Source organism: Equus quagga, chromosome 9, assembly GCF_021613505.1.
Source record: "Equus quagga isolate Etosha38 chromosome 9, UCLA_HA_Equagga_1.0, whole genome shotgun sequence".
In the NCBI taxonomy this organism is placed as follows: domain Eukaryota; kingdom Metazoa; phylum Chordata; class Mammalia; order Perissodactyla; family Equidae; genus Equus; species Equus quagga.
In genome coordinates this window covers 80,668,209-80,686,138 of record NC_060275.1, presented here as the reverse complement: position 1 = coordinate 80,686,138, position 17,930 = coordinate 80,668,209, and the positions used below count along the sequence as shown (strand labels likewise).

The window sequence follows — 17,930 nt, the reverse complement described above, 5'->3', positions numbered from 1 at the left end:
ATTCATTGGCATCTAGGAGAATCCATCATGAATAAATGAATGAATCTCTTCCCCTAGAGGCAATTAATGCTAAAGAGGTACAAGGGACTTAAGAAAGAATCCAGAGGCAAAGAACTAAGCTATTTCCTTTCTTTCTTCTCCATTAAGAAGAATGATTTTCAAGTTAGACGGGGTATAATAAACATTTCTACAGAAACTGGAGAGTGAGATAAGTTAAGCAGTAAGTATTCATCTGGGCACTTTAAATAAGCTGAAGTCTCTGGGACCAGATAAATGAAACCTCAGAGAACTGACAACACTTCCAGAAAGGATGTTAGTTAGTGATCTACGAAAAACATGACAAATGAGAAAAGTGTCCCCCAAAATAGACAAATGTTTTCCAATAGGAGAAACAAGTAACCAGAAATAAGTAGCTTGCTGCCAGTGCCCCGGATGGCACAAGTCTCAGGGATCTATCCTATGTGAATCCCCCTGCGTTGTACCCCAAGGCTTTTGTCCCTGGTGTTACGCTGTCCAACTTGATCTCAGTGGCTTGAATGGAGATTTATTAATCAAAATTGTTTATCCTAAGTTGAGGAAGGTAGTTAAAATATTAAAGGACAGAAGTAGGGTTCAGAATAAAAAATATGGGACAAGGACCAAAATTGGCAAAATTAAATTCAATAAGGATACATGAAAAATCTCCCCATTGAGATATTTTTTCCCTGCACAGACATAACATGGGGGAGAGTTGATACAAAGTGCAAAGGACTGGCAGTATCAGGCAGCCACCCAGAATATGAGTTTACAGTATCATGCAATTACTCTTTTTTGAGCAGTACAATTTTAGGTCTCATTAAGGGGGGAAAAAGTGTCCAGAACAAGTACAGGCAAAACCTGATTGTCTCTGCACTGGTCAGAACTGATCTGGAGAACCATGTCCAGTTTCAGAACAATTCTGTAAGAAGGAGATGGACAAGCCAGGATTCAAAACCTGAGTTTATTTAGAGGGAAAGAACCACAGTGACAGGAGGTCAGGGAAAATACAGTAACGGAGCAACACGCGAATGGAGTGTGGGCTCCTGCGGCTTTTAGTCTGGAAGAAAGAAGCCCCAAAAGGAACCATCTTCAAATATTGAAGGCAGTTTTTGCAAAAAAGAAAAACTTACCTTGTATTGCTCCCTGTAACAAAACTAGGGCCAGTGAATGGGAGGAGGTGAATTTTTATTCAACACAAAGAACTTTCAAAGAGTTCGAGCACAATTTTCAATAACATTTTGAATATAAAGCACAGTTCTCAGTCAGTCCCTCCACTGGGGACATACGGATCATAGCAGTACAGATGAACATTTTTTAATAGTATGTATTTTAAGGTGCATTTTTAAATGTTTTAAAGTTTTCGATGTTGATATAAAGTTTTCCCTCAGAAAAATTAGAGTGAAATAAATGAGTCCATTTGAACAAAAAATGTTAAGTAACTGACAAATGCTATGCAGATATGGCAGAAATCACAGAGGTGCTACGCAAATGACCGCAGCTTAGGAAACACCGTAGATTGTGCTATTTCATCTTCGGTGTTTTTAAATTTTCATCCCAGGACCTCTCTCCTGCTGAGGAAATGCCTGTCGCATAGCTTTAAATGACTCAAGTATTTATTAATGGAGAGGAAGAGGAAGATAAGAAAAATAAGACAAAGAAGGGAAAAAGGATGAACGACTTGATACTCCAAGCACATCAGCTTGTTTTGTTTACCTTTAGAGTTCACATCATATTGACACTAAATCGGGAGGAATTCAGAGCAGCGGGGCCAAAAAATAAATAGAAAGGAACCTAGAGAGGTTAAAAATAAGGTCAGGAAGTAACAAAATGAAACAACTGGGAAAATAGAAACAAATACATATCGAGTGATAAATAGTCTGACACACAAATATTCAGGGGGTGGGAAAAACCTGGACATTCCGAGGAAAGACATGCTGGTGATGCCAGGGTCTTTCTAGAACCTCACGGCAGGGACGAAAGTAACAAAGATGGCCCATCAGCACTCAGGCATATTATCCCCCAAACCCCCTTCTTTAGCCTCCAAATATCTGTCCCTCCCACCTATCCCACCACCCCCTGCCTAAAGCAGCAGCATTCTGTCCATAAGACATTGCAAAGCCAGGGTCTCAATACTATTTCAAATTAATTATTTAGACCGAAATGTTCATCTTCTCATTTTTGAACCTCCAATGCCTTCTCATCCTAGTGGGCAATACAACCCAAGTCAAAACCATCAAGATCAGATATTCTTTATTCTCCATTGCCAGCACTTGCCACTGGGGGCTCCAGAGTGTCTTTAGCATCTATCCCTTCCCTTGTAGGGCATGACCAACGCTGTCTTCCTTAAGTCATCTCTGAGCCTGACTCGTTGCTCCACAGACTTCCTGTGACCCCTCCCAGATAACTTCAGTACACACAGACAAGCTTTGTTGCTGTTGTTCTCCACTCCTCTCCTCTTTAGACTCTTACAGAGATTTCTTACAGAACTAAATGTCTCCTGATAAATAAAACTCCTTCATCAGAGTATTACAGCAATCTCACCTACCACGTTTTCTTCTAAGTAAACATATTTTATTTATTCAGAGAAATGGTTTAATATAGTTGAAATAATTTTGCTTATGAAGTTGAAAGTCCTAAACTCTAGTCTTGGTTATTCCACTTAACAGTTCCATGATCTTGGGCAAGTTATTAACTTTCTATTTCAAAGAATTATTGCATTATGTCTGAAAAGAGCTTTATACATACTACACATGATCCTCTTTAATATATATGTATATTTATTTAATATGTAAATAAATCATGTGTAGTATAAAGCACTCTACAAACAAATCATTTATTATATTTACATTTAACATATATTTATATATATGTTATACAAACACAAGTTATTTACTTAGCACTTGGTTATTTGCTATCTCATAATTGTTCCCTAATTGTTTCATGCATGTCTCATCTCCAAAATTGATCTCAAATTTGTATGAGGTTGGCTCCACCACTTACACTTTAGTATCCTCTACTAAAGTGAGTGCCCGAGTTGATTAACTGAGTCAACTGCTTTATCCCATCTTGACCCAGCAGTTTCCCTTAACCTTGACCTTCAACCTCATCAATCTTTTCCCCTCTTTTAAAAAGACTTCCTCGGTCTTCTGAAGGAGTTCCAGTGGTTTTTCTAGCATACCATCCCCTATGCAGACAAATCTGCAACCGTAACATATTTATAACCTGAGAATGGTTTTAGGATAGACAGAACACGGAGCAATGATGACAGACGCCCAGAAAACTGAGAGATGACGATATCAAAATATATACAGAGAAAGACTCTGCCAATGAAGAAAGAAGAGATTTCTAAGGGCCAAAATCTATCTGTGTTCACCACTGTGCAGGGCAGGAGTTCCCCAAACTGTTGTCTTGAATGTTTGGTTAATGGGCCAGTATGGATATTTATATATCATAAATATATACATTTATATATCATGCCCTTAAGCCTTAAGAATCATAAAATTAACAAACAGGTTCTGATCTCATCCTAGGAAAGAGACTTACTTAAGCTTTCAAAGTACTTTTTCATATAGACTGAATTTTCTGATCAAACTAATGTGGAACATCAGCCTGCACAACAGTTCCATTTCTGGTTGTAAAAGCTGGCATGCTGGCTTACATAGATGTCTTGCAAAGTTATATAATTTTGGCCTTCTCAAGTCCACTCAGCTCTGGATCACTTGACGGGAGTTTCTGTATTTATAAAACAACAGACTAAAAACTATCATAATGATTTTATCAAAATAATATCACCCTTTAAGGCCCTGCCTGGGGGATGGTCAGTCAACATCCCTCCCAGACTTGTCCCCTCCCTCAAAATAGTTATGCTGGGGTAGGTTTACATGGTTCAAATTACAGCAGGTGTTCTATGAATGAACTTTTAAAGCCCTTTGCTTGAATAGCCTGAGGAGGTAGTTAAAATATCTAGTGTAGACACAGAGACATGAAACATAGATACTGTGGAAGACAAAGGGAAACCAAAGAACTTCTTGCTCTGAAAACCACAAAAAGATTGAGGTCTAAGGTTTCTCAGACATAAGTGTGCACTTGAGTCACGAGGGGATCTTGTAAAAATGCAGATTCTGATTCAGGAAGTCTGGGGTGGGGCCTGAGACACCGCATCTCTAACAAGCACCCAGTTGATGGCAGCGCTCCTGGCCCAAGGACCCCACTTAGAGCAGCAAGGCCAGAGAACTGAAGTTACATAGTAGTGTCAGGGTGTAATAGAAACACAAGGACTTTGACTTTTTCAATAAGTTGGCCAGAGAACACCAAAGTAAAACGATCACAGGAAGTGATAGAACACTTTTTGTGCACATTTTTGTTCTTTACTAGAAATTATGTTTACAAGAGAATACTTTTCTATTGTGTCCATTCTGATCAGGCCATGAGAGTGGGAGTAAAGTGGTTTATCTGTCTCTGATAGGTTTTACACACCTAAGCTGTGAGCTGGCTCAACTACCCGCAAACACACAAACCACAACAGCGGGGACCAGAAGCAGAGCAGGCAGCCTCCTTAAAACATCCTCCAAAGCTCCAAAGATCTAATAGTGATGGGAAGGGCACTCCCACAAGCTTCCCGGGTCATTCCATGCACTTTCCCAGAACTGTCTGGAAACACACCGTGACACCAACAGTAAGGTCCAAGTGGAACAAAGCACCTTAATTCAAAACTTGCTGTGTATCTTAAGGCATTTTCTAGGGTCACTAAAGGAACCACACGTTTCAGGATATGCAACCCTCAATTTCCTCTCCACACCTACCCCTAAAATTTTCAACAGGAAAGTTAGGCTCTTGAGGAAGGCAACAGCCACAGGAAAAATAAAGATTAAAAATGAAGCAATGAGATGATGCACTCAAGTAAGGTGGGTTTGGGTTTTTTTATGTCTGTTTTTGCTTTTTTTGATAGAATTATCATATTTAATTGTTAAATTCCTACTTTATTATAGAGTTCAGTATTTTTCCATCCACAGCTCATTTGTGAATCATGAAATCATTTTCATGGGTCAGAACCAAGCTGTTTTGTAAATGCAACAGACCAGGGTACACTGCAGTTCAAAGGGAAAGTTTCATTGTTTAATGAAATTTCTCAGTTACATGTGTCCATGTCTGTGTGTACTGAGTTATAGTGTAAAGTGCATTTCTTACTGTGGATCACAATCAAAAATTTGAAAAACACTGGACTACGGTTTGCTTTATGATCAAGGAGGGTTTTGTAAAGCCATCATTGTTGTTAATGTATTTATTTTCACTATGTTCACCCAGCATTGCCTTAGCTAGATGAAGTTAGAGTAAGTAGCCTTTTCAGATACTTCACTGGCCTTTCCACTCTAAATTCCTGGAACTCATATGGCAGATTTAATCCATACATATAATATTAAATTCCTTCAGGTCATACATCCTATTAAAGATCAATTTAATCTACACTCTGAACTATTCCTGGGTATTATGTACCTAAATCCTCTGCATGGCACCAATTGCTGGGAGCCCTTCACATCTTTCAAGCCACAAGGGCACCACCTTCTGGTGAAATATTTTCTTTGTTGGGAAGATGTTAAAGAGCTACCAAAAATGTCCTAATTTTTCTAGCAAAAAATGTAATTGACAGCATAAATATATTGAAATTCTTTAGACCTCTTGACTTCAAGAGTTTCACTCCATTCGCCAGCTGAGAAGGGTCTTTCTATTCCTTAGCAGTGAAAGGAGCTAGTCTGTCCTTCCTGCTTTTCCGTTAAACTGAGCCGGTTTCAAGTTTCAGCTCCTCCTTGAATTCCAGCCTGCTGAGACTTCCCTCTAGAATCATCCAAAATGGAGCCTCTCACAGCTTACCCGTTAAGATGCTCAGGGCCCAAAGCAAAGGTATTTGCAGTTTTGCTGTCTATGGTTCTGTGCACAGTAATGCTATTTCTTCTACAACTAAAATTTCTAAAACCTAAAATCAACAGCTTTTATGCCTTTGAAGTGAAAGATGCAAGAGGAAGAATGGTTTCTCTGGAAAAGTTTAAAGGCAAAGTAAGTTGCATCTTCTGGTTTTATGTCTATTGTTTGTCCACGTTCTCTGTTTATTCTCTTAATAGAACCTGGTTTTCACTGTTAAATTGTCTTAAGTTATAGTCTTTAATATTATTGGTGTTTCAGAGTTCTCATAGTTTATATACTTCTAATTGATCAACTCTGATTGTCTTAACTGTTTTAAAATGCTTTATGTGCTGAACTAATACTTTAAGTTGTTTAGGAAATTCTTATAGTAATATGAATACAGAGACATTTATTAATAAAAGTATTAATTAATCTAACAACATTAAAATAAACTCTATCGATGATCATATAATTAACTTTTATTTCAAAATAAACTGTTGCGAGTACCAGATGCTTTTTTAAGAGTAGTGATCTTTCCGTCTTAACTCATGCATCCGGGTCATGATTTTCAATAAGTTGAGTATGTCTAAAAATGTGAAATAACCATCTATCAAAGATTGTATTCCCCCAAAATAGTTTAGGGTTTTAACTACTTGCGGAATTTTCTTTTAATCTTCTATTTGCTTCACTTTCCGGTTGCACTTTTTTCTTTTTCCGGGAGGTTGCACTAGTTGTAAACGTGGCTAGTGACTGCCAACTCACAGACAGAAATTACTTAGGACTGCAGGAACTGCACAAAGAGTTTGGACCATTCCACTTCAGCGTCCTGGCTTTTCCATGCAATCAGTTTGGAGAATCGGAGCCCCGCCCAAGCAACGAAGTAGTATCTTTTGCAAGAAATAACTACGGAGCAACGTTCCCCATCTTCCACAAGATTAAGATTCTAGGATCTGAAGCAGACCCTGCATTTAGATTTCTCGTTGGTAAATATCTACCTTGCCTCAGCAATATAATGTTTTTAATGGCTTTTCATTTTTAAAACAAATATACGAGGACCACACTTACCTATTTCATTTGAAATGTTTTAGTGGGAAAGTTTTCTAAAACTATCAAAGTGCCAGAATCTCATCCTTCGTAACTTTCTAGAAGTTATGCCTCCCTGAAATCAATGTTTTAACTTCTCGGATGGAAACATAAATTTACTCCAATGTATTTTATTCCTTGTGATCATTTTCCTGAACAATTTACTTGAATTGTCGGCATAGCTATTGTCACAAAATATCTCAGTTCTCCTCTCATGTAACTAGCACTTAGGGAAATGCCCCTCCCCAGTATTAAAGCTGCACATCCCTCATGAATGTTGCTGAACATTATTAAACATATCTTTGTGGTTAACTTTATGTTGTCTTACTTATCGGAGATATTATCCTCAGGGATGAATAATATCTCAGTTTATCAGGTTTTTGCTAAAATTCAAAACAGAATATATCTTGATTTTTTTGGAGGAGGTTAGTGTTAAGCTATCTCTGCAATTAGACTAGCTACAGAAATCCATATAAAGATTTTCCAGGGTCAGTTAGCATAAAGGTAGTGTGGTATAGTGAGTAAGAGAGAAGTTTTGGCCCCAGTCTTTCTGGGTTCAAACCCCTGCTCTGTTGCTTTTCCTGTGTGGCTTCAAGCACTACCTTAACTTCTCTGTGTCTGTTTCCTCATTTGGAGATTATCTATGGCATCTACCTCCCAAGATTGTTTGGAGGATTAAGTACATTAATAAGAAAAATAAAGTACTTATCCACTGTGCCAGATGCTATTGTAAAGGACATTGAGCTAATGTCCTCTCATCTAACTCATGCAGATGATACCCTAAGTCCCATTTTCACTGTAGACCATTTGAGTCTTGATAAAACTATGACCTCAGTCAGGCAATCAAGCTTCCAACAGACCAGCTAATGATGTTCTACATATTTCATTTAAGTGTGAAATCAGAATCTTCCAAAAACGTTATATTTAGTTTCTAGGGAGAGTCAATACAGTTACTAACCCATGAATGGCCACTAGAGCGAGGTCTTCATCCCTTTTACTCCCAGGGCACACTGAGGAAAGAAAAGCCGGAGCACGTGCCCTTGTGATCATCCCTCAGTTATAGCAGCCAAATACTTGGGCGCAGTAGCTCCTAGGTTCTTCCCCTTTATTGCTAAGAAAGCTTCTGAAACTCTGCTGACGGTGTGTAATCAACAGGTCACAGTGATGTAAGGTTTCACTGAAGTCAGAGGAAGCTTCAGAGACAAAGGCTATGAAATGATGGCCAAATGAAAATTAGATCTTTTAAAGTGGCCAAAATGGACGGTAATTGATCATGTGGTCACAAACAGGACCGCTCCGTACAAGTGTGTACGTTGATCACTAAACAGGGCACCTGGGTAAGGAGGCAAGTGGAGGCTGAAACCCAGACCAGTAGCAAGGCATATGCTGAGGGACTCCACCTGGAAGGGTTTCTTTTTCTAATTCACAAGGTGTTACATCAGTTAGAGAGAACCCTGCCCCGATGGGCATTGTCTTTAGAAACATTTTCCATTATAGAAAAGGGCTATTTTTTAAAATGATTTTAAGAAGGCTTTAAGGTAATAATATGATGCTCATACTGAGTCACTGACGTTTGATCAGGAATACTAATAATGAAATAACCAATTTAAATGCTTGACACAGTATGCAAGGTAAAGCACAGATAGGTAAATATTAGGCTACTTTTTATTATTTTTAACCTATGCCTCCTCATTGGTTCTTTTCCCAGCATAAAGCAAGTATTCCCCACCTTCAAAAACTCTCTGCAGTGTTCCTTCTACCTGCTTCATCACTGTTTTGAAAGAATAGTTTACACGTGTCTTCTCCACATCCCTGCCTCTGTTTCCTTCTTCCATCACTGTATCTGCCCTCTCACTCTGTGACCCTCCCGAACCTGGCAGGTTGTGGTACCACTGACTTCCACTCTGGCTCTTCCCTTTCTCTTTTGCAGGTCCCTCTTTTCCATCCACCCTTAACTCTACTGATCCTCCGGATTCTGCCAACAATCCACTTGGGCTCTTATTCTGTCCCCTTTCCCTGAGGGAGCTCTCTCTCCTAAGATCCAGAGCCAGAGAGCCAGCTGCTTCCTCTGATTGCTGTCCCACATACACCTGAATTCCCTTGTGCACAAAAATGAATTTGTCATCTTCCTCCTAAAATCTGCATGCTTTGCCATGTCCCCTGTGGAGGAAATATAGCCCCAGAGATGAAGAGCACAAGCTGTGGGGTAGGAAGGTCTAGATATCAGTCAGGCTCCACCGCGCGCTCGCCACGTGACCGTGAGTCTGGGCCTCCACTGTTCTCATCTGCACAGCGGGGATAATAAAATACCCACCTCACAGGGTTGCTGTGACGATTAAATGAGAGGATCCATTTGAAGCACTCAGGATACATGATTAGACACGTAGTAGGCACTTAGTAAATTTTAGTTACAGTTATTTATATTTTTTTCTAATGTTAGCCAATAATAATACAGATAAATCCTGGATGATATACATGGAAAAAAATCCATATTTCCTACATAAATTAAAATGTATGAAAAGGATGTCATAATTTCTCCAATGATTATTTAGAACTCTTTACTGCTTCCAGTTATGTAATATGCAAATTAAAAACATAGATATGAAAAGTAATCCATACATTTCCATTATCAGCGACCTTTAGAACATCATTTTATCTTCAATAATGTTAAGAAACTGAAAGTGTTGAGCTAGTGACAAGGTAAACTTTTTGTTGTTTAGATCAACAAATCTAAAATAACCCACTTTATTTCGTGATTCTACATCAGCAGAATCATCAGTGAAGTCGCCATATATATAGACAGCTGGTTACTCAAACCTTGAGTTTTGCCTTGTTTGGTTGTTTTGCTTTTTGTTTTGTTTTGTTTTTCACATGACAATCCTAGAACTTAATTCTAAAGTTATCACTTATGTAGATAGTAATAGAAATGACAATCTTGACAAAGAATAAAATTATTCTCACGAAAACATATTCTTATCTTTTAGATTCTTCAAAGAAGGAACCAAGGTGGAATTTTTGGAAGTATCTGGTCAACCCTGAGGGTCAAGTTGTGAAGTTCTGGAGGCCAGAGGAGCCCATTGATGTCATCAGGCCTGAGATAGCAGCTCTGATTAGACAAATGATCTTAAAAAAGAAAGAGGATCTATGAAAATGGCATTGAACCACTCTAGTGCAATAGTCAGAATACGCAAATGCCTCCACGGAGGGTTTGGTCTCATTTTAAATACTCTGACAATTAAATGTGGCAGTGAAGGAGGATTTTTTTAATGTTACCTTGCTAGTGAATGGTAATGAACGTCCCCATGATAGAGATGTTACCCACGGCAAAAATAAAGAGTAGCCAAAGAATCAAAATGAAATATACTAAATACTTCATCTGAACACACCAAATGATTCAGAACACACAGTTGCCAATGTGCTTCCATAACCTATTGTTCAACTTGACATTTTCTAGGATGGTACTTGATGGAAATGCCAGCACACTAGACCACTGTTTTGAATTCAGGACACTGTGTGACTGAAATTTCTGGAGTAACTGACTGTAAATGGCTATTTTTATGTAATAAAACACAAAATAAACATTGAAAACATAAAATACACATATAGACTCAAATCCTTATATATTTTTGCTTGTTTCACGTACAGGATTTCATTTGTTTTTAGCTGAGGAAGATTCGCCCTGAGCTAACATCCATGCCAATCTTCCTCTATTTTTTAGTATGTGGGCCAACCAGCACAGCATGGCCGCTAACAGAGTGGTATAGGTCCGCATCTGGGAACCAAACCCAGGCCGCTGAAGCAGAGTACGCTGAACTTAAGCTAGGTCACTGGGGCTTGCTTTTGTTTGTTTTTTTAAGTACAAGTTTATAGTATGTTTTACCACATCTGGCCAAATAGTCATTTATAAATGACATTATCATAACATTTGAAAAATCCTTCATCATTTTCAGTATTTATTATTTTCCAGAAGCAACTCAAATTCCATAAATAGAATATTAACAGTTGAGTCAGTCTTTATTTCTGAGTGAAAATCCCACTGTAAGAAAGATGCCATGAGTATATGATCGTTTAGCTTGGTTCCTTACAGGTTAATTTTGGTTGCTAATATATTCAGACTAGATTAGTCATTTGGAAAGAATCCAGGGCTACAGCGTTCTCATGGCTGAAACAAAAAGAATCAACTCCAAGAGCCAAAACTCAGGGTAAAAAAGGGAGTGACTGCAATGACACGTCCTAAACCTCAGCAACCTCTGAACCTTGTGATGGAGTCACAACACACTTTTTCTCCCAAAGAGAAGATCTTTCCATGTTGTCAGACTTGTAATTATTGGCTAACAAAGCAAATTGCCAAGTTGGTGAAGGTTAATTATTGCCCCATAAAATGTATGTTCATTTCATAAAAGAATTAAATAGGAAGACTGGGGCAAAAAAAAGGTTAAAATACAGTCATGTAAAATTTACCTAAGAAGGAAGACCCAATCCAAATAGCTGAGTTGGCTCCCAAATTCTGATCTGATTAATGAAAGTGAAGATTCTGTTTGTATGGTGCAATCAGTAATGCAACCTCAGTATATAGTTCTGCATAAGTGTTTAGACTAAAGTTCTTAGAGAAACCAAAAATATTTCCTGGAATACTTTCTGCTTCACAGTATATGTCCAACCACCCCATTCCGAATGTCTGTAGTAAGATATTTGGTGGGGCTGGAGGTGTAGTTTCCATCAGAGGCCAAGAGGATTTACAGGGACAGCCTCGAGAATGCCAGATTGGTGTGTCAGCAAAGCTGCTTCCAGCGCTCACGAGCAGCATGACTTTGGGCAAGTCATGTGACTACTTTTCAGTTTCCTCTCCTGTAAATTGGGGGTAGAAGGGGTCAAACTGAACAGAATCCCCTTCCAACTTACCAAGGTGTTTCAAGGGATCAGGAAAGGAACCAGTAGCAACCTGGACTGTTGTCAAAGCAATAGGAGCCACCTAACAAGTCTGTGTCCTTTGCAATTTTGCCCCAAAGGCCTCTTAGCAATTTGAATTCTAAGGTTCTAAAGAAAATTTTGTTGGGGCAACCCCTCCAAGTGTTGCTTCCAGAGCACTCTTGCCATATACCCCCACTTATGACTCCCACAAGTTCTGAACAGTACTGCAGGACTGCTGCGGTGTTTTATCTGGTCACACAAGGGGTGTGAGCAGCAGCGTATATGCCAGCCCTACACAGGTTACATAGACTCCCCACTGCTGACAGAGGGTAATGAGGCTGCGCTGGGGAGCGACCAGGCCCATCCCGGTGACTGAAATTCAGCTGTCCGTCCTGCCCCAAGTCACCAGTTCTCTCCAAAGCCACATAAAGTGGGGTTTTCACTTATAGATCTCCAACACTGGTTGCCTTATGCAACCTGCAATCTCTACTATCGTCAGTGCTTGATTCTCTCCCCTCGACCCTTTGGTTACAGGGAAGGCAGGTGGGGATTGGAAAGTGTGCCATGTAGGTGTCCACTCAGTGTTCTGTAATGACTAGGCTGTGTGTGCTGGAAGAGGGAGTGGAGCCATTTGTTGACGTGCTGCCACCCATAACTCAAATGTCTCGTGTGAATATTCCCAGGCAAATATACACTGAGGAAAAATTGCATCCTTCTCGAATTGAGTGTAATACCTTCCCTATCTAAGCATCAAAAACTCTGAGACATAGACTACTATGGGCCGCCTGAACTCAGGAGTATAACAAAAAATAGCAGGCATCACATAAAAGGGTATTCAGCTATTGTCCTCATGACAAAGGAAGGGCACAAAATAAAATGCATTTAATTGTGGTCATTATTAAATCTGGTCAAAATGCATTAATTGGTGCTTTGCTTTATTTGGGGGATGAAGAGGTGTACTTCATACTAACTCCTGATCATCTCACGGCAGATGTAGCAATAGCATTGGAGAGTGAAATAAATACGAATTTGCCTGAAATATACCCTGAAAGTTAAACTTCATTCTTGAAAATGCTTAATAACTATAGTGTATCAATAGTATCTGTATACGTGCATATATATAATTCTTAAGAGTTAGAGTATATATAGCACATATACAGTGGTGGCTGGTAAATATTTAACAACCAACTCTCTGGGGAAGGAGTCCCGATTTGCAGTATTTGCCAATTTCCATGGTGTAAATGCTCCCACATGGTCAATTTCAACCTACCAATGGTTTCATAACTGGCTTGCAAAATTTGTGAAAATCTAACCATCGGTCCTCACAAATCAGTACGAGCTGGCTCCAGCACACCAAAATTCTTAAAAATCAGACTTGATCAGAGTATCATAAGGATTTCCAAAGAGAAAAACCTAGAGCAAAAATATATCATATATACTCTTTATTATAAATATACTATTTTGACAGGTTATATAAAAACATGAAAGTATATGCAATTACTGAATTATGAAAAGCTGCTAGCAGTATACTGTGTAATCACACTAAAACTGAATGGCCTAACTGGATTGTCTGCAGGTAATCTCAAGTAGGAAAACACTCCGGTAAAAAAAAAAAAAAAAAAAAAAGGAAAAAAAAAAAAAGCCTGAGAAGAAAAAAACTGTATTTTCTTTAAATCTGTTTCAAAAAACTGCCTTACACAAGCTAAAAAGTGTCGAGTAGTCCCTGCACAGAATATCACATTCATTCACGGTGTTCCTTTGAAAGAAAAAAGACACGTTTGGGTGGAGCTAATATGGAGACGCTGTGTCTGTATTTATCCTTCAGCTTGATTTCATCCTCCCATGGGATAATGCAATTCTAATAACTGGTACACCTAGAAACTAACACATCACACGCCTTCCCACTCTTGCTTTTCCCTTCTCCCACTGCAGTGCTAAGCCATGCCTTGCAGAGTGAAGCAGCCAGGAATGAGGAAGCCCTCCAGAGGGTAGTGACAGGAAGCAGTTACTCCCCAGCACCTTGAAGAGCACAGCAGCTGCCCCAACAGAAAACACCGGGGAGAGAAAATGCTTCCCAGCCAGCAGAGCCTCTCTCCTCCTCTTTTTTCAACACCCTTTCCCTCTTCTTTTCCTTTGAGGTCCCAGGAGTGGATCCCTCGCTTTCCCTCTCACTCCTATGGAAACATTTTCTCTTTGAATGTGTATATTCATTCTCCTCCTTACCCGTTGATCTCCTTAATTTATCTTTATTGAATTCCATTCTTTCCCTCCTTTCTCATCATCTCAATACTATGGAACTGAACAACAGCTTTAAATATGTATTCTATTTATTGAGTATAAATGTTGGCATTTTATGTCTTGCTCTTTAGTTCAAAAAAATTAAAACACAAAGGCCAAGCCTTCTAAACTTAGTAGGTTTTATTTTTATCAACAGGTCAGTGACTTCCTATAGAAAATAACATGTTGAAATTTAACCTTTAAAAAAAACAAAAGGAAAACAATATTTACATGGAACAGATACTCAAACGTAAAGATGATGAAAATGGAATGAGATTGGGCAACAGTAAAAAGAGAATGAGATTTAAAGTAGTAAAATGCATAGAACCTAATTATAGATATCTATTTAACCCATGGTTCTAGAAATAAGGTAAGAATAAAAGTTATTTTACCAATAACTTAGACTCCAACACAGTAAAGAGTGTGATATACTTCTCACATCTCATTTAGGGTGTAACTAACTGACCAGACCACCAAAGCCATGTCCACGAACTTGCTGCAAATGTCTACAGGAGTGCGGACTGTAAGTCTGGGACCCGGCACATACCTGACCCTGCTCCACGGCTCAACATGGCCTCCAAGGGAAGGAGAAAATATTTAAAATCATATTGTACAGTCAGTTCTTCCTTTCTCAAACTAAATCTCATGCTTTCTTCCAAATATTTTATGATTCTGTTATTTTAAGGAAAATGAAGCGAAGAATTGAGGCAAATCTTCCAAACAAATTCAACCCCACTCCCCAAAAATCTCCAGTTTTCTTGATATTCAAGTGAAAACGTTTTGGTTGACTGACTCATCTGGAAAGTTACCTCAATTCTCCCTTCAGCTGGTTACCACATATGGTCACACAGACCCACTCTAATGTCGTATTCAGAAACCGATCATCCAGAAAGAAAACTAAAGACTTAGTTGAAAATTTGGGGAAATAGTTTAGGCTTTCCATTCTAAATTGTCATTGTATTCTAAATTTTATATTAAAAAATAAATATATAATTTCATAAATACTTTAATACTATCTACACAAGACTTCAAAAATATTACCTGGAAATTTTTTCATAATTAATTGTAGTAGTTTCTTCACATTACAAAACTGTCTATTGTATTATAATTGAGTAACTGAACAGCAATAACAAGTGTAATGGTAAATAGTGCAATAGTGCCCTGGTTCATAGCAAAAAATATACACACACACATACACACACTCACATTCCAGATTTAATTATACTCTGATGTTTATTGTATATGCAATAAGATAGCAGTTGCTTGTTAGCTGATGACATTCATATATTCAACCAGCTAACAATACACTGCCAACCCATCACACACAGGTAACCAATGCACTTTGTTAATGAGAAGAATTTATCCAGAAGCAAGTGGCAGGGTAGTTGTGGCTGCTGAATTGACCTAAAGCAGCCAGCTAACAACACACTGCCTACCTGACTCAGGTCACTGCTGCTTTCCACGGCCCGAGGTTACATTTATATATGAAACACAGTGGCAGAACTTTAATCTTAATAGTCATATTAAAGAAAACTTATAGACAAAACTTGTTCCTCCAAAACTATTATAAGAAATAAAACTAATATTTAGTCCATTCAAAAACTTAAAAAAGTAAAACCTTGAGAATACTTACAGTTAGCTTTTACAAATTAAAAGCTTGGATATGAAAATATGATATTGTAGTTCAAGTGAATTAACAAAGTTATACTTAACTATAGCTTTTCCAATTACTTCTATTTACTGACCAAAAGACCAGTTGTCTATATTAGGCAGTAAAATATCTAGGACTCATGGTAATACATAAGCCGGGTGTAAGAAAAAACTGTAGCTATGCTTGGGGAAAAAATCAATATTAAAATACTTAGGAATTTAAAGACTTAAACGTTATTCTTTTTCTCCCACTATAAATAACATTAGTCATTGCATTCTGAAAGTGCAGTCCTGTGTTTGATTTATCAGAAGATATAAAAATAAAATGATAATAAGTTTGAAACTAGAATCTATGAGTAAAAATTAAAGGAAATTAGCATAGCGAGAAGCAAGGTAATGGTGATAATTAGAGACTCACAGTATACAAGGGCTGTTTAACGTAGGAAAAAATAAGAAAAAATCAGGGCCACCCCAGGGCTGAGTGATTAAGTTTGCGCACTTCCCTTCGGCAGCCCAGGGTTTCGCTGGTTCAGATCCTGGGCGTGGACATAGCCCCACTCATCAGGCCATGCTAAGGCGGCGTCCCACATAGCACAACCAGAATATACAACTAGAATATACAACTATGTACTGGGGGATTTGGGGGAGAAGAAGAGAAAAAAAAGAAGAAGACTGGCAACAGATGTCAGCTCAGGTACCAATCTTTAAAAAAAAAAAAAGAAAAGAAAAAATTTAGATTTTATTTTTACACTGATTTCAAGAGAAGCTAAAGGTCTTGGGGTTCAGGAGAAAAAGTGCTACTACATTGGATCAAATTTTAAATTGCTAACCTAAGGGCCGAGGATTAGGCCACTTCTCTTCATTGTCCACAAGATGGCAGCATTTCCATTTCTTTTGGGGGCAAGCTTTCGAATGCAACAGAGGGGAGCGCAACTAGCAACTGTTAAAATGAAATAGCCAGCTAGCAATGCACTGCCTACCTGACACATCCAAGCTTCATCTGTTGCTGTTGAAACTAGAAAGCACCATTCAGGTGCAGATGATTACCATTATTTGTCAGGGATCTTCAGTTTCTTGCAGAATTTTTTTTTTGGTGGTGTATAATTAGATTCTGCAGTGATATAATAAGAGATTGATTTTTAAATTTTCATATTTTAAGACCAGCCTATACTTCCAACAAATATCTTCTTTCGAAAGAATTAGTTTGATCAAGATCAGAATTAACACGAAGAAGTAGAGCAAGCACTAGACACTCACCTTGGAAGAACCTTGGCTTCTCTTCTGCTTCATGTCTTTGGCGAGCACCCGCATGACATTTTCCTTTGAAAATATAAATAACATACGGAAAGAGAAACTATTTTTAAAAACCATAATGTTAGGGGTGGAATGTTTCCAGATCATTAGCTTGTCAAATCACATTCACTTTTTTTAAGCAACCAGGTAGCTCCAGGATATAACTAAATTACACAACTCAAAATTAAGGTCAGAGTTTGGAGTTTTATACTACCTTTTGGCCCTAAACAGGTGTTACGAACGGTGCCTTCGATAAGAAGCCCCTCTAGGGAGTTGAGACAAGGAAGCCAACGGGCGTTACTCACCCACAGCATCTCTTCTTCGGTCCGGACCCGCCGCGGGGCGGTGCGCTCCAGTTTCCACTCCATCTCAGGAGGACTTTGGCCTCTCCTTGGCCGCCTCCTGTTTTCCCCTCAGTCTAAGCCCGTCTTGATGCCTAATCGTCAAACCTCTAGAGTCTCGTCCTATTTCACCCCCAACCTCAATGCTCCCATTCCTCCCACGGCTCCCAGAGAGCTTTCCCCAGGGTACTGTTTAAAAAGCCGGCGGGGCGGCAGCCAGAGCGGGAATCCCCCTCTCCGGCTTCCCATTGGCCAGCGCTTCGGTGACGTCAGAGCCCGGGAGGGATTCCCCTTTTCTCCCTCCCGGCCGGCGGCCCCGCCCCGCAGCCGCCTGCTCTTGGTCGGCGGAGGCGCGCGCAGGAGCGCCAAGCTTTGCCGCGGGCGGTGGCGGGCCTGAGCTCGGCCGGGAGCCGAGGGCTGTCACAGAGGCAAGAGGCGAGGGGGTTGGCGGGCGAAGAA

General features: G+C 39.2%; 2 protein-coding genes across 4 annotated transcripts in view; one reads left to right on the top strand and one right to left on the bottom strand.

The window, feature by feature from the left end:
- Nucleotides 1–17,568, bottom strand: part of CDC20B (cell division cycle 20B) — a 55,589-nt gene extending 38,021 nt beyond the window's left edge. For both annotated transcript variants that reach the window (XM_046670934.1, XM_046670935.1), the window contains exons 1-2: nucleotides 17,436–17,568; nucleotides 17,095–17,157 (exon numbers count right to left, since the gene is read on the bottom strand). In XM_046670934.1, coding sequence (XP_046526890.1) covers nucleotides 17,095–17,157; nucleotides 17,436–17,498 — 126 coding nt within the window. In that variant the 5' untranslated portion in view covers nucleotides 17,499–17,568. The remainder of the gene's footprint in view (nucleotides 1–17,094; nucleotides 17,158–17,435) is intronic.
- Nucleotides 5,830–10,587, top strand: GPX8 (glutathione peroxidase 8 (putative)). Of its 2 annotated transcripts, XM_046670937.1 has the most exons (4): nucleotides 5,830–5,916; nucleotides 6,003–6,069; nucleotides 6,638–6,899; nucleotides 9,984–10,587. In XM_046670937.1, the coding sequence occupies exons 2-4, from the start codon at nucleotides 6,040–6,042 to the stop codon at nucleotides 10,145–10,147; spliced, it is 456 nt and encodes a 151-aa protein (XP_046526893.1). In that variant the 5' UTR covers nucleotides 5,830–5,916; nucleotides 6,003–6,039; the 3' UTR covers nucleotides 10,148–10,587. The 2 variants fall into 2 exon arrangements, with proteins under 2 accessions (XP_046526893.1, XP_046526892.1); XM_046670936.1 differs by having other exon boundaries at nucleotides 5,860–6,069.
- Nucleotides 17,569–17,930: the final 362 nt, after the last annotated feature.